Genomic DNA, 15785 nt, shown 5'->3' on the forward strand with positions numbered 1-15785 from the left:
ACTGTTGAAGAATGCAATAACTTGGTTCAGCCTGATAAATGTTTTAAGTAGTAGCAGAACAATTTCTGTGGTTAGTACTTCAGTTCAGCAGTTAAGAAATAATTAGCCCCCTGGTATCAATTTGGCTGGAATGTTATCAAGCTAGAGCAAAAATACATTTTTAGAATGATAATTTAACATGCAGCATTGAATTCACTTCAGTAAGCATAACTAGGAGATAAGGGTATTAATCTTCAAACCATAATGTATTTTAGCAGTACAGGTTTCTTAAATATTCAGGTGGGAAGTTCATGCGGAGTATAATTTGGGATTCCAGGATATTATTGGAACCTTAGGTAATGAACAGTCTGTTGAGGAGAGTGTCCAAGGAGCAGCATTGAGCACTATAAATAATGATTGGGCATTGGTGCCTCATATTTCAATTTACTTCTGCCTCAGATATCCCTTGCCAATACCTCCTCGCTCCCCTTGTTAATATCTCCCTGCTCCCCATTAAAATTTACCTCTGTGATAGTTAATTGGCACTGGACTGGTTGACTTTGGCAAACACAAATACAAACTGTCAGGTAGCGTCAAAGATTGGAGTGTAATATATTGATATGATTAAAGTACTGATGGCAGATTGTTGGAATAAATAGGGCAATTCTAGGTTAGTAGGTGCAACAAGAGAAGTTCCTCAAGGAGCAGTGTTGATCCTCAGCTACTTACAATCTACATTAATGATTTTGAAGGACAGAATATATAGTTATGGAGTCATACAGCATGGAAAACAGGACATTTAGCCATGTCCATGCTGACCAGTGGTCACCCATCATATTAGTCCTGCTTTCCAGCACTTGACCCATAACCTTCTATGTCTAGGCAATTCAAGTGCTTGTCTAGACACTTCTTAAATGTTGTCAGTGACTCTGCCTCCACCGGTGTCTCCAACAGTGTTTTCTGGGTACTCACCACTCTCTGGGTGAAAAAAGAGATTTAAGTTTGCCAATGATATAAAAGCCAGGTGGGAAAGTGAGCTGTCAACTGGAGTGCATCTGGAGAAAAGTGAGATTATTCATTTTGGTAGGAAGAATAGAAATGTGGAATATTTTGAAATGGTGAGAAGCAAGTACAGGAGAGCATCTGTAGAGGGATGTTTCGATGTTTCGGCTTGAGACTCTTCAGCTGGACTAGATATAAGTGCCTTGGAAGTAGTGCAGCAAAGATTCATCAAAAATTGAATTTGCAAGGCTGAGTAGTTGTTCTCCATGGAGACATTGAGTAAGACAAGCTTTTACCCACTAAAGCTTTTTTAAAAAAATGAGTAATGTTACTGAAATGTACACAATTCTTGAGGTAGATTGAGAGAATAGATATTGTAAAACTATTTCTTCTGGCTGGAAGGTTTGGAACATGTGTGCAAACCATATAGCCCATAGGATTTGCTTGCCACTTTTCTATTTGCAGTTACCTGTAACAGCAACTTGGTCCTTGGAGCTTTTTCCCATTTGCCGAGGCCTTATGGAACAGAGGACTTTCATGTCCTAATTAGTAAGTGTCACTCCAGAAATGGTCCAGAATTAGGGTGTATAACCTCAGGGCAAGAATCAGCCAGTTAGGACTGTGATGTGGGGAATTCTTTTTACTCAAAAGGTAGGTTGGAATTTTCTTTTCTAGACGGTGTTGGCTACTCAGTGGTTGAGAATATTAATGGCTGAAATTAATATCCCCCATACAGAGGGATATGGAGATTGGCCAGACAGAGACTTTAAGGATAAATCTTGATCTTATTGAATAGTAGAGTAGGTTTAAGGAATATTGTGGCCCAGTTCAGTTCTTTCTTCTTTTCTTACATGTATGTGTTTTGGACAGCACAGTCCACAGTAAAAGTTCATTGCTGCTTTTGATCATTCTCCATGGATCTCTTCTAAACAGGGGTTGAGAGTTGATTCCAGTTCAGCTGCAATCTCAGTTGTAGCATCTGGACACACAGGTAGAATTTTCCACTTCTGGCTCGTGGTGGAAGTGAAGGCAGGAAATGATGCATGTCAGTTTTCCTCCATTAAAATTTACGGGTGGAAAATCATAAGCTTGGCTTGTGCAATTTCCCAATATGTGTTCCCAGTATGTGCCAAGAGTGGAGAAGTGGAAGTTCACCCCACCCAATCCACTGTCCAGATTCCAGGAGAAGGGCCTGGATGTAAAGACCTATTGATGTCCATAACACCATAACTCAGAAAAAGTCAGGACTTAAGGGAAGGGAGGAGAAAAATGTCAGAGGAAAACATGAGGGTTGCATGCATCTCTTAGTTAAAGTGCTTTGAAGCTAATAGTTGGGTGTGACTTACAAGTTGCAGGGCAGTTGAAAAAAACAATGCAACATTAGCTGAGACTTAGGAAAGATTCCAAATCCTGCAACTTTGTCCTCAGTGCTTGCTGTTGATCATTCATTTTCAAAGTGAGAGTTGCATCACAAGGACAAATTCTCAGTTTCTGGTTTACAATCCTCTGTCTCTGCTGGCACACAGCATGACTGTGGGTGTGTTAGTAATTACTATGGGTGAGACAGGAACAGGACTGCCTTATCTCTGAGATTTCCCAGTGTCACTAAATGCATTTTGTTTTGAGATTCCTGATGGTGCTCAGCAAAGATAAACAATATCTTCCATCAGGAAACCTGTGAGCTATTTTCAGAGGAAGTTTCAAATCACTTAAGTAAATAAATCCCCTTTAAATTATTTCAAAGTGTGTTGGTTAGTTTGGGGGAAGATTTTAAAAGTAAGGGGTGTGCTTTCCATCAAATTGTCTCTGATATCCTACACTGAGTGAATGGTAAATGGTTCATTTATATCAGCTTTATTCAAAATATCGAGCAAACTGATTAATAGTATTCATTCTAGGATTATCCTTCTAAAGGTTTAGATTCCATTTCTGATTATCCTGAGAATATTTTTGAATTTAGCTTGTGTACGCTGATCATGATTAAAAATCCAGGCAATTTGGTCTAGAGTATTTTGTCTGACTCAACCTGATTCTAATTGCTTAATAATCTTTTTATGTACATGGATTGTCTTCAACAGCATGTTTTATGATATTGATTAGACAGTTTTTTATTTACCTGCTTTTGAAATTTTTCATTACATGTTGATGAAGGACGAGCAATATGGGAAAATGTATTGGAGTTAACACCCGAGAGTTAAAGTAGCAAATGAAGTAACTGTGAATCTATACTCCTGTCATGTCTGCTGTTAGCTGTAGAATGATGTGTGGACTATGCAATTCCTGCTTATACCTATTCCAAATTGCAACTAACCCCAATAAGTGTGACCTAATAGAAACATTTTTGGTCCAGGATTAGAAGTCCATTGCACAAGTGTGCTTGCCATTCATCTCTTTCACTCCTGAATGGAATGTACAAATTCCCAATTCTTGCATAAAATGATTAAGCTTTGTATGTTTACAGCTATAATACAGTCAAAGCACTGCCAAATTCTGCAAAGAATATATTGCAAGCTTTAGCCAATTGATCATTTCTGCATGAATTTATTTGTTTTTGTTATGTACTTTCTGTTCTGCTTAAGATGAATTGCTGAATGAACAATTAAATAGCAGAAGTTGTACAAAGGTTAGCAGCTTAGTTATTTTTGACTACTAGTTACAAAACCCCAATGTAAGCATAATTCTGATCCAAGCATAACATTTTTTGGGAAACTAATCAAAAGTTTATCAAGATTCAATTGTAGTTGTATTATATTACTCTAATGTATATCAACAACCTGCTTCCTCTCTCTTCCACCCTCCCCCCCACCCCCCAACGCATAAACACACACATACACAGACCGTAATCATGGAATCTCCAATCAAGAACATTATTTTCAATGAACTCTTATTATAGGGTCCTGTGATAGATGTGATCTGAAAAACTGATAGATCCACTGGGATTTTACCCCATTCACTCTCCAATCCTCCTGCCCCCATTTTCCTCTGACCTCCTGAGTGTTCTTTACTTTGTTTCTTACAAGGATACAGTTCCATTCTTGGACAAAGAACAAAAGAAACAGAAGCAGCATAATGCCATTTGACATCTTCTACCTGCTCTACCATTCAGCAAGATCAGGCAGACCTTTTACCTCAGTATCACTTTCCTGCACTAAACATCAAAATCTTGGTTCCCTTAACATTCACAATTTTATGGATCTCTATCAACAACTGAGCCGCCACAACAGTCTTGGAAAAAAAATTCCAATGAATCACTAATCTTCTAGGTGACGTAATATTTTTGCGTCTCAGTAATGAATGCTGGACCCTTTATTTTGAAACAGTAATCCCTGATTCCAAACACCCCAACCAGGGAAAATACCATCCCTGCATCCAATCTGTCAAGTCCTGTAAGAATTTTGCATGTTTCTCATTCTTCTAAACTCTAGAGAGTATCATTCTCATCAGTCTCTTCTGATTGGACAAACTCCCCACCCACCCTGAAAGCCAATTTGGTGAATCTTTCTTGCTTCCCCCTATTACAAGTTTATCCTTTATCAGGTAGGCAAACAAGACCCCTGCACAGTATTCCAGGTACAGTCTCTTCAGGGCCCCATATAAGTCTAATGAGACATCTTTACTCTTGTGCTCAAATCTTCTTACAATAAAGGCTAACGTACCATTTAACAGTATTTGGTCACAATAATTTCTCTAAGATCTTTTTTGCACTCCTGCTAACTTCTTTCAGCTCTTCACTCTCTTTAGACATGTTGTTCTACGCTATCTCTGAATGTTTTCTGTGCCTTCTTCTGGGAAGACAGACCCAAAATATTTGTTTGATTTCTCCACCATTTCCTTATTCCCTGATGTAATATTTCCTTCTTAGCCTGTAAGGAATCCACATTAATTTTTGCTAATCTTTTCCTTTCTACATACCTATGGAATTCTTTAGTCTATCTTTATTTCTTGCTAGCCCACTCTTGTGTTCAATTTTCACTTTCCCTATCAATTTCTTGGTCCTTCTTTGCTGAATTCTCTGTGAAAGTCCTGTGATATCTGCCAAAGAGACTTTTTTTTATGCTTGATCTTGTGTAAAGACTATTAGTAAATTTTAGAAACAGAAACAACCCAGCTTGTTCCCATCTTCGCCTCTTTCCTCTAACATACACATCTGACATCCACATCTGTGTATTTTGTAATAAGATCATATGTTACCAAGTAAACGGAAGACTGAAATTAGTTAGTTAAGGTCAAACTGAGGATCTTCAAAGATCTTCCGATTGCTATGATTTGGTGGTGCACTACAAGATGAATCCATCCATTAGTTACCATGGCAGCTGCCTTATGACTGAATTGTTTTCAATCATGTTGATATTGAAAAATGCTTATTAATGATCATAGTTTATTATTGTCTTATTAGATGTACGCAATCAATTTGGATTTGAGATTGGCATACGACATAATGTGTCACCGACCGAAGGTGATGACCTGACATTTTACTGCCGAGCCAATAAATTTCTCTACTCAAACATTGCTTGCCGTCTTCTGAGTAAGGACAATCACACCTCATATAATCTCAGCAGTCTAAGTGAAATGACCACCAAAGAATATTCGATTGCTCTGAACTTTACCATCAAAAATGTGTCTCAGGATCAGTCTGGAACTTATGAATGTGCAGCCAGAAACATTATCACTCAGGAGGAGGCAGTTCAGAAGCAGGAGATTTATATTAGGGGTGAGTATTAGATTATGTGGTTCCTTTAATGTAACTAGGATATGAACACTACCAGAAGTTAAATACAGCCACAGAGTGATTCTGAACATCTGTTGCATCCCTTTTCTAGGTTTGCTACTGAAAATAATTCATGAGCCAAAAGAACTTAACCTTCACGCATGAACATTCTGGAAATGTACTTGTATTTTTGTGCAATAAAATTCAGTTCTGAGTCTAAGCCTATCACTAAACTTAGTGGATGACTTACTGCACAATGTTATTGTTGTAAATGGCCTATTGTCAGTTACCCACAAATCTATTGCATCATAGAAATGGAAAAGGAGTCAGTATACTAAGTTATATATGCACACCTCACGGTTCAGATCATTTGGATTGTACCTAATGTAAATGAGAAGTGTCAAATTCTTGAAGGTTGTGATTGAATAATGGCCACATCAGAAGTTCAAGCAGAGATTTTGTCTTGGAATGATTGGAATGGTAGCCATGATACATATGACAGTACGTTAATTGGATTTTACATTTGACATGTTATTTTTAAAGAAAATCAGACAACTTGCTTATTACAAATGAAATGAGGATAATGGTTCATGAATGTGGTACTAATGTTTTTTGTTTTATGAGTAAGAAAGATCACATATGTTATGCTGATTTAGGGTTTGTTTGCTTGCTGATGCTAAAGGAAATTTAAAATTCATGATCTCCATCCATGCAACACATAAATGTTCTCTTTTATTATTATTTTTGATCCTGCAAATGTATGATAAGAACATAACAAATAAAAGCAGGAATAAGACATGCAGCCCTGAGCACTTTTTTCACCAGTCAATAAGACTTTGGGTGACCTTTTATCTCAGTACCACTTTCCTGCAACTTGATTCCCTTAAAATTTAAAATCTATTGCTCATTCTATTGAAAATAAAGCAACCAAGCCTCCACAGCCTTTCTGGATGGAGAATTCCAGGGATTCATAATCCTCTGGATGAAGAGATTTCTTATCTCAATCATGTATGGTCAATTTCTTATTTTGAGTCTATGATCTCTCATTGTAATGATATAATTTAACAGGTGTCAGTGCCTGGATCAGGGGTGTTGGCATAAAGTCTCTGCTTCTCTTTCTAGTAAAACAGAGTACTGGTTATGAAAAGACCAAATATGATGGAAACTGTGAGAGAAGCCTGGTGTATAAGGCTGCAAGATGCACTGCAGCACATTCCTTAAACATTAAGAATGTTTAAAATTCCCGTTATCTTGTTGTTCTGATGCCATTGTTACCAAAAATGCAAGACTCATTAGTAAAGGAGTACATTATTAAAATAATTTTCTATAATTTTAATAAGATTTCTGTAATTTTAATTGGATAATTTTGTTCAAATTGATAGTGCTGACAGCATCAATGGGGAGCACTTTATTGGAAGAGTTAATGGTTCTGCCATTATCAGGGTATTAAAACAAAGTGCAGTCCTAATCACCATTTATTAATTTTGTCCCTTTGCTCCTCCAAATCAGCAACCCAACATCCGGTGAAGAAACACTCAAAAAACGTTTCACAGGGATGATTTTAGATTTTTAAGAGAACTAATTATAAGAAGTGTCATTAGGAAAACTTACTTTTTCAGGTTTACTCATTGCAAAATAGATTCCCCCATCTATGACTCCTGGCTTCTGTATTGTCTGGTTTTTCTTCCTCCTGTGAATTTTTGTTATTTTGCTAACGAATGTACGCATTGCATCCGCTGTTAAGGATGTCTTCTGAAAAATGACTCAAACATTGGTTAGTGTGTGTTTGTTTTATTAATGAAACAATGCCTGCAGTCTTCAGCAGCAGAGGATTTGAATAGCTGTTTCATATGTGTGTGCAGAGCAGCACCATGCCAGCTGGCTTCATGACAAGATGATTAGTATGTTATTCTATTTTGCATCAATTAAAGGAGGGGAGATTAATTAACAGATTGGCAATTAGTTGGCCCAACTTCAGTTCTGCATGATTTTTTATTATTACATGCTGGAAATCACGTCCCAGTTATCTTTTTTGTTGGCTATATCTGAGCCACAATGTTTAAAATGTGGAGAAGAAAAACAAACTTTCCTTGATTTGAACAGTGTTGTGAATGAAAACCTTCAAGACACGTAGTAAGGCACGTCCCATAAAATATAGCTACTCATTTGTGGAACTGAACTGACGAAATCCAAACAGTTTCTCGTGCTTGTGAACTCCTGAGCGGACTTCCTCTTTTAAAAAGTGGCACAATGCCCTGAAACTGAACTTATCTTTCACATGGGAATTGCTTTTGTTGAGGGTAGAAAAGTAAACAATGGCATTTCCACCCCCGCTCGATACCAGGTTCACAGGGAATCTACTCATTTATGGAGAAACCATAAGAGAGTAATTGTGGGAGTTTCTCAACTAAGAATAGGACATTTTTTTAGTTATGTTCCCAGTGTGACTATTTTAGGGTAAACTAAACACATCTACTAGGTAGCTTACAAATATTGCATTACAAATACTACAGATAAGGCACTGAAATTTCATGTTTCTATTACTATAATTTTCTTTCCGCTTGATTACCTTAGCCCTCTTTAGCACAGTACTACCGGTGGCATCAGCCTCTGATACCTTGCTTAAGTAAACATGTATTCCTATTATCATCATTGCATTCTGTTGCTTGTGACAGTTTTAAAGAAGTATATTTATTTTCAAGCATTAGTTCTTACTGTTTCTTGTGTAGTCATTCAAATGAAAACAATTGTATATTGACCATAGCTGTGCCAAAGAATAGTTCTTTTAGTTCTGAAACTTTAAAACTTCTCTTGAAAAATTAAAATATTCCTCATTTAATTTGTATGGTGAAAGTTTAAATAATTATATATTGAAGGACTTGTCTGCTCTTATTTTAATTGGGTAATTGAAAGTCAAACATTCTAAGTGGTGTATTTTATCACATGTAACTTTGAAAAAGTCAGGAGGCAAAACATACTTGCCTTGACATTAATATATATAGTATAACTTATGGAAAAACTATTCCATATGATGCTCTCCAACTTCTATTGATCTTGAGATTATAACTCCTTTGATTTCAGCTCAGGAAGCTCCATACTTGCTTCAAAACTTAAGTAACCAGGATGTGAACATCAGTAGTTCAATTACGCTGGAATGTCAGGCAGAAGGAAGGCCGATGCCACATATCACATGGTACAAAAACAATCAGAGGTTACACATGGAATCAGGTGCGGCTTTGGCAGGAAATGAACTTGACTGTAATATGAGCTTGAAAATTACACTTAGTGAATTATAGTAGGAATGCTTTATGCAATTATATATTTCCTTGAGCTGTTAAAGTGAATATAACTCTAAAGATTTTCTTGCAACCACTGTTATATTTTTTAAGTAGCAAACTTGGTATTCATTGCTATAGAAAACAGAACAGTACAGAAGAGGAACAGGCCCTTCGGCCCAAGATATTGTGCCGAACTTTGAGAGATTTAACTATGCAGAAACACTAGCAGTCTAAGATATTACTAATGTTTTATTGAAGATGTACACCACATTAGATAACTTCACAATGATAATTTTGTTTCTTAATACTATACAGTTTACTTTGGTATGAACCATGATTTTTATAAGATCTAATTGAGTTGGAAAAATAGAAGAATGCAGTACCTTCTAGAAAGAAGATTTGTGTCTTTGGTTCCCATAGTGCGGTTCCTGGTATCAGCTGTGCCATCAGGGGAAGGCACTAAGTAAACATTTGATATTTTCCCACAGTGAGAGGAAATTGGTTACTGGGTCACACCAGATTTCCAAAACTTCCAGTGACCAGCTAAAGTTTTTTACATATTTTATTCTCAAATTTGAAGGAATTGAGTTGGGAATGAAGAAAGAGGAGTGAATTGGGAAAAAGATATTTTAACTAACATATTTAAATGTATTAAAGAGATCCAGAAACTTGAACCTTCTGTGAATGAGCTGCAACTTTTGATATTCTGTTGAAGCCATTTTAATAGTATTCTTTTCTAATATTTTTCCATTAGTAATATCTTAGACTGCTAGTGTTTCTGCATAGGTAAATCTCTTAAAGTTAAGTATGATAGATAAGTTCTTGTTTTTAATTCAATTGACCTATAAATTCAATAAAAAAGAGCAGCCTGAAAATTTGATAGACTATAAACATTATTTTTGCACCAATGTATGGGTAAACCAAATCAAATCTAGTGTTATCTTTAATTTCAGTATAATTTGCCTGATATTGTTAAGTAGAGACTAAATAGGAAGTTGTATTTTTTTTCCCAGTGAAGATTAGGCTTTTATAACAGTGTATCTGTATCATGCAGGATGTCATAGCATTAGTTTGCTGTCTGGCTGTTCAGCTTATAGACGTAGTAAATGGGATCTAACTATAAACAAGATAAGGCTGTGTGTGGAATGCATAGTTCTAATTCTCCGTCACATACTTTGTACAAAGGTATTACTCTGGGACCAGGAAGCAGAATGTTAATTATTGAAAGAGTCAAAGAAGAGGATGAAGGCTTATATCAGTGCCAAGCGACAAACAGGAAAGGCTTTGTAGAGACTTCTGCTTACATCACTGTTCGAGGTAACTTACAGAAGATAGAAGAGGGATGTTAAAATCATTTTATGATGCATAAGAATGTATTAGAAGGTTAGGTTTCTTAATTTACATTGGGTGTGAAGTCTTGTAGCTATTTTGGGACTTGGGCTTCTTGCACATAGTCTAATTTGGAGAGAAAGATCACTTAACCATTCAAACTATTATATCTCTAATTGTGCCTGAAGATAATGATAATTAGTTCTATAATTATATCTTATTCAACTGTATGAAATTTAAATTAGATATTTTAAAAAGTGCCTGAAGAAAATCATTGCAGGTGAAATTCAATGTTAGCACTAACACAAAATAGAGTATGGCAGCCCAAGAAACTTGGGCATGGTGTAAGATGAACTATTGCCTGTTTTGTGCTGCTGTTGTAGTCAAATTCACCCTAATACCTGAATGACAATATATTATCCATGTGCCATCGTCACACATTATGTACCTGTAGATTACACCTACTATTATAGACCTGTGAGTAGGATATCACAGAATAATCTTGTATTTGGATAACATCTAAGATTGTTAGTGATGAAGTTATTCTTAACTGGATTCTAATAAATTTCTTCAATTATTGTTATTGCCAAAATTCAGTTTGCGACCTCAAATAATACCACTCTACATTTACTCTCTCAACTCCAGCCTCATTTCCTTCACAGCAAAACTCTTAATTCTGTTGTGCTAATAATTCTAAGCAGAATGCTGCTATTCTGAACCATTCTACCTTTCCCCCCAAGCTCAAAATTGCACATCCCACACACATTCTGTCTTTCCCATATTTATGTTGTATTGAGAAATAATGAATATCTATCAGACAAGGTAGAATTATTCTGCAGTTGGTTACTGGAAAAGGTTGAAATATGATTTTTTTTTAGTATGATAAACTTGCAAGAATCAGACTGAAAGGGTGGGTCTTCACAGTGACACTAAACCTGAGTTAGGTGTATCTTACCCACCCATTTTCCCCTTTCCTTGTACTGTGACACTTTACTCTTAGGGGACTAAACAGAGACCAAATGTTTCTACATTTGTACAGGCACTGGAGATGGGGGAAAGAACAAAAGATCCCTCTCCTTCTTTCCACTTCTTCATAAATACAAGACGGAAAGATTTAGGAGGAAATGCTAAATCTTGCTAAATGCTAAATGCAGGAGGCTCAAATGGAGCATTGACATCAACATGGACAGATTGGGTCATTTGGCCATAATTTCTATGTGATTCAATGCTTTTAACTGAACCTTGATATAGAAAGTCACTGGCCTATTTAGTATTTGATTGTTAAATATTTCTGCTCAAGGATTTTCACCATGTGAAAGTGGCAAAGTTCAGTCTGCTTTTGCAAGGCCAATTCTGGTAATTAAATCTGAAAAATAAATTTCTAGCTTTCTTTTCATAAAATGAAAATTATATGCGGGGTAATTTTTGTGTAAGCAGCATTTTTTTACATTAGGTGTGTATATGTTATATACAGTATGTTACATTAAATGCCTTCAAAGGATTTAGAAGAAAATGGTTTCTGTTTCCTCCAATGTTTACTACATGATTCTAGGGTCAACGGAGAATTCAAATATGGAGCTGATAACCTTGACATGTACCTGTGTAGCTGCTGCACTTTTCTGGCTCCTCCTGACTCTCTTCATTCGTAAACTCAAAAAGGTAGGATGCAGTTATTGTCTCAGCCAAGTTTCATATGACCAGTGATGATGCTTAACTTGCTATGTGCTTCATAAATCAGCTGATTTCATTTCAGGACAAGTTTTTTCGATACATCTGCATTATAATGCATGGTTTGCATCTTCGAGCTGCTTCCATGTGTTATCACAACACATGCAAGGCTTTAGATTTGCTGGCCTTTGGAGGCACATGAGCACACTTCCTTAATGTTATCAGGTGAACATGTGTGTATCCATCAGCAAATTACTGGGAGAGCCAAATGCCTGCTTCTTGTCTTGCACATAGCTCCGTGTTAGTGGCTTTTTTCTTTGAAATTAATCATGCTAAATGTTGCAGTGACATAACAATGAGACCAGATTTTTAATCTTATTTCCTGTGGAATTTCTGCAACATTTGGACAAAATCCTCATGTAATCATAGAAGTTTATGGCACGGAATTTGGTCCATCATTTCATTGCCAGTGTGCTTAAGCCAGCAGAGAAAATAAAAATGCATGGATGGATTGTGCTTAGCTTCCAATAGCTAGAAAATGGTGCTATATGACTACTTATTATTTGGGAGCAGCACCTTCGCTCTGCCACTGGCAGCATTATGTCAGTAGAAAGAAACATCTCCAGAGATGATACTCTATGACATCAAATCTGTGGATAGCTTTGTTTTTATTTTAGTTCTGAAGCTAAAGTCAACACAACTGGAAGTAAGCCATACTAGACCTTGTATTGGGGAATGAGCCTGGTCAGGTGATCAAAGTTTCAGTGGGGGAGCATCTTGGGAACAGTGACCATAATTCTGTAAGTTGTAAGATAGTTATGGATAAGGATAAGACTGGTCCTTGGGTGTCAGTGCTAAATTAGGGAAGTCTAATTACAACAGTGTTAGGTAGGAACTGGGGAAAGTAGATTGGGAGCAGCTGTTTGGGGGTAAATCCACATCTGACATGTCGGAATCTTTTAAAAGGCCAATTGGTTAGGGTTCAGGACCAGCATGTTCCTGTGAGGATGAAAAATAAGGATGGCAAGGTTCAGGAACCGTGGATGACAAGAGATATTGTAAGTTTTGTTAAAAAGAAAAAGGAAGCATATGTAAGGTTTAGGAAGCTGAAATCAGAATAATGTCCTTGAGGAATATAAAGGAAGCAGGAAAGAACTTAAACAAGGTATTAGGAGGGCTAAAAGGGGCCATAAAATGTCCTTGGCAAGTAGGATTAAGGAGAACCCCAAGGCATTTCATACATATATTAGGAGCAAAACTGGGGCAAGGATAGGTTCACTCAAGGACAAAGGAGGAAATTTATGCGTGGAGCCAGAGGAAGTGGGTGAGGGTCTAAATGAGTACTTTGTATTGGTATTCACTAAGAAGTAGGACATGGATGATGATGAGATCAGGGAGGGATATGTTGATATTGTAGGGCATGCTGATGTTAAGAAGGAGGTGGCATTGGGTATCTGGAAAAACATTAAGGTGGATAAGTCCCCATTACCTGATGGAATTTATCCCAGGATACTCAGAGAGGCAAGGGAGGAGATTGCTGGAGCCTTGACAGAATTTTTTGTATTCTCTTTGGCCACAGGTGAGGTCCCAGAAGACTGGAGAATAGCCAATATTGTTCCTTTGTTTAAGAAGGACAACAGGGACAAGCCTGGAAATTATAGGCCGGTGATCCTTACATCAGTGGTAGAGAAATTATTGGAGAAGATTCTTGGGGATAGGATTTACTCACATTTGGAAAAGCATGGACTTTTTAGGGATAGGGAACATGGCTTTGCGCTCAGGAGGTTTGACTGAGTTTCTTACAGAGGTGACGGAGATGATTGATGAGGGTAGGGCAGTGTATGTTTTCTACATGGACAATAGTAAAGCATTTGGCAAGGTCCCTCGTGGTAGACTGGTTCAGGAGATTATCACATGGAATCCACAGTGAGCTGGTAAGTTGGATTCAAAATTGGCTTGGTCAAAGAAGACGGAGGGTAGTGTTGGATGGGTGTGTTTCTAACGGAGCTCTGTGACCAGTGGTGTTCCACAAGGATCAGTGATGGAACTTCTGTTATTTGTAATATATAGTATATAAATGATTTGGATGAAAATGGAAGTGGTCTGATCAGTAAGTTTGCAAATGTTGTGGATAGTGAGGAAGGTTGTCAAAGGATACAGCAGGGTATAGATCAATTGAAAATTTGGGCAGAGAAATGGTGGAGCTTAATTGGGACAAATGTGATGTGATGCATTTTGAGAATCAAATACAAGAGGAAAGTACATAGTAAACGGCAGGACCTTTCAGAGCATTAATGTACAGAGAGATCTTGGGGTGCAAGTCCATAGCTCCCTGAAAGTGACAACAGGGTGGTAAAGAAGGTTTGCCTTCATTGGTCAGAGCATTGAGTATAAAAGTTGGCAAATCTTGTTGCAGCCGTATAAACTTTTGGTTAGGCCACATTTGGAGCATTATGAGCAGTTTAATAACCACGCTATCGGAAGGATATGGAGGCTTTGGAGAGGGTGCAGAAGAGGTTCACTAGGATTGGAGTATATTAGCTATAAGGAGAGGTTGGACAAACTTGGATTGTTTTCTCTGGAGAGTTGGAGGCTGATGAGCAAGCTGATAGAAGTATATAAAATTATGAGATGCATAGATAGGATAGATAGATTCTTTTTCCCAGGGTGGAAAAGTCAAATTTCAGAGGGCATAGGTTTAAGGTGAGAGGGGTAAAGTTTAAAGGAGATGTGCAAGGCAAGTTTTTTACACAGAGAGTGGTAGGCGCCTGGAATGTGATGACAGGGGAGGCGGTAGAAGCAGATCCGATAGTAACATTTAAGAGGCTTTTAGATAGGCATGTGAACAGGTAGGGAAGAGAGAGTTGTGGACCAGGTGCAGGCAGATGGGATTAGTTGGATTGGCATCATGTTTACTACAGACTTGATGGCCAAAGGGTCTCTTCCAGTGCTGTACTTTTTTATGTTCTGTGTCCTACATACCACTGCCTAAAGCCAAGTCATCATGTCAGATTACCTAAATGTTTCTGCACTAGTAAAGTTCTAACATTTTACATATTACATATCTCAGAAATTAAATATAAAGTTGTTAAGTGGATTGAACCCTGTTTTGATGATCGAAAAATCCTTCCATTTATTGTGTTCTGCCCTTGGGTTGTTCCAAGGTCATGTCTCATCATGAAATTCTTGTGCTATTCAAAGTAGAAGAGTACTGAAATGGTTTTCTGTTGTCTTTCTCATTATTGTTAATCTTAACAATATTTTTTTCCTAAGTGGCTTAAAATCAAGACTAAAGAACCCTTTACAGTGGGAGGGAGCAGCTGTATCTTTTAAACACAAGGGACTTATGTGGCCTTCAAGGGATATTTGTCTTCACACACAAGTAGTGAAAACTTAGCACCGGCCCCCATCACCCTAGCTCTTTCCTCTTCCCCACCCTCCCCATCTGCCCATCACCCACACAGTCCTCCCATTGGTTTCCCTCCCCACCTCCTTCCCTTTATTCCATGGTTCACTATCCTCTGCTATTAGATTTCATCTTCTTCAGCCCTTTGTCACTTCCAACTATCACCTCCCAGCTTCTTTCTTAATTTCTACTCTTCCCCTCTCCCTCAACTGCCTATCATCCCCCTCACACCTGGATCCACCTGTCATCCGCCAACTCTAATTCCTTCCCCCCATCTTTTTTGAACTGGCTATCTCCCCTCTTTCTTTCCAGTCCTGATGAAGAGTCTTGATCGGAAATGTCAATTGTCCATTTCCCTCCATAGATGTTGCCTGACCAATTGAGTTCCTCCAGCTCCTTTGTGTGTTGCTTGTGA

At 37.6% G+C, this 15785-nt stretch overlaps 1 protein-coding gene across 1 annotated transcript in view; it reads left to right on the forward strand.

The window, feature by feature from the left end:
• flt1 (fms related receptor tyrosine kinase 1) overlaps window positions 1-15785 on the forward strand; it is a 129420-nt gene that overhangs the window by 70896 nt on the left and 42739 nt on the right. The window contains 4 exon segments of the mRNA XM_052026169.1: window positions 5378-5692; window positions 8771-8917; window positions 10153-10284; window positions 11849-11955. Of these exon segments, the coding sequence (XP_051882129.1) occupies window positions 5378-5692; window positions 8771-8917; window positions 10153-10284; window positions 11849-11955 (701 nt within the window).

Source organism: Pristis pectinata, chromosome 11 (genome assembly GCF_009764475.1).
Source record: "Pristis pectinata isolate sPriPec2 chromosome 11, sPriPec2.1.pri, whole genome shotgun sequence".
Classification (NCBI taxonomy): domain Eukaryota; kingdom Metazoa; phylum Chordata; class Chondrichthyes; order Rhinopristiformes; family Pristidae; genus Pristis; species Pristis pectinata.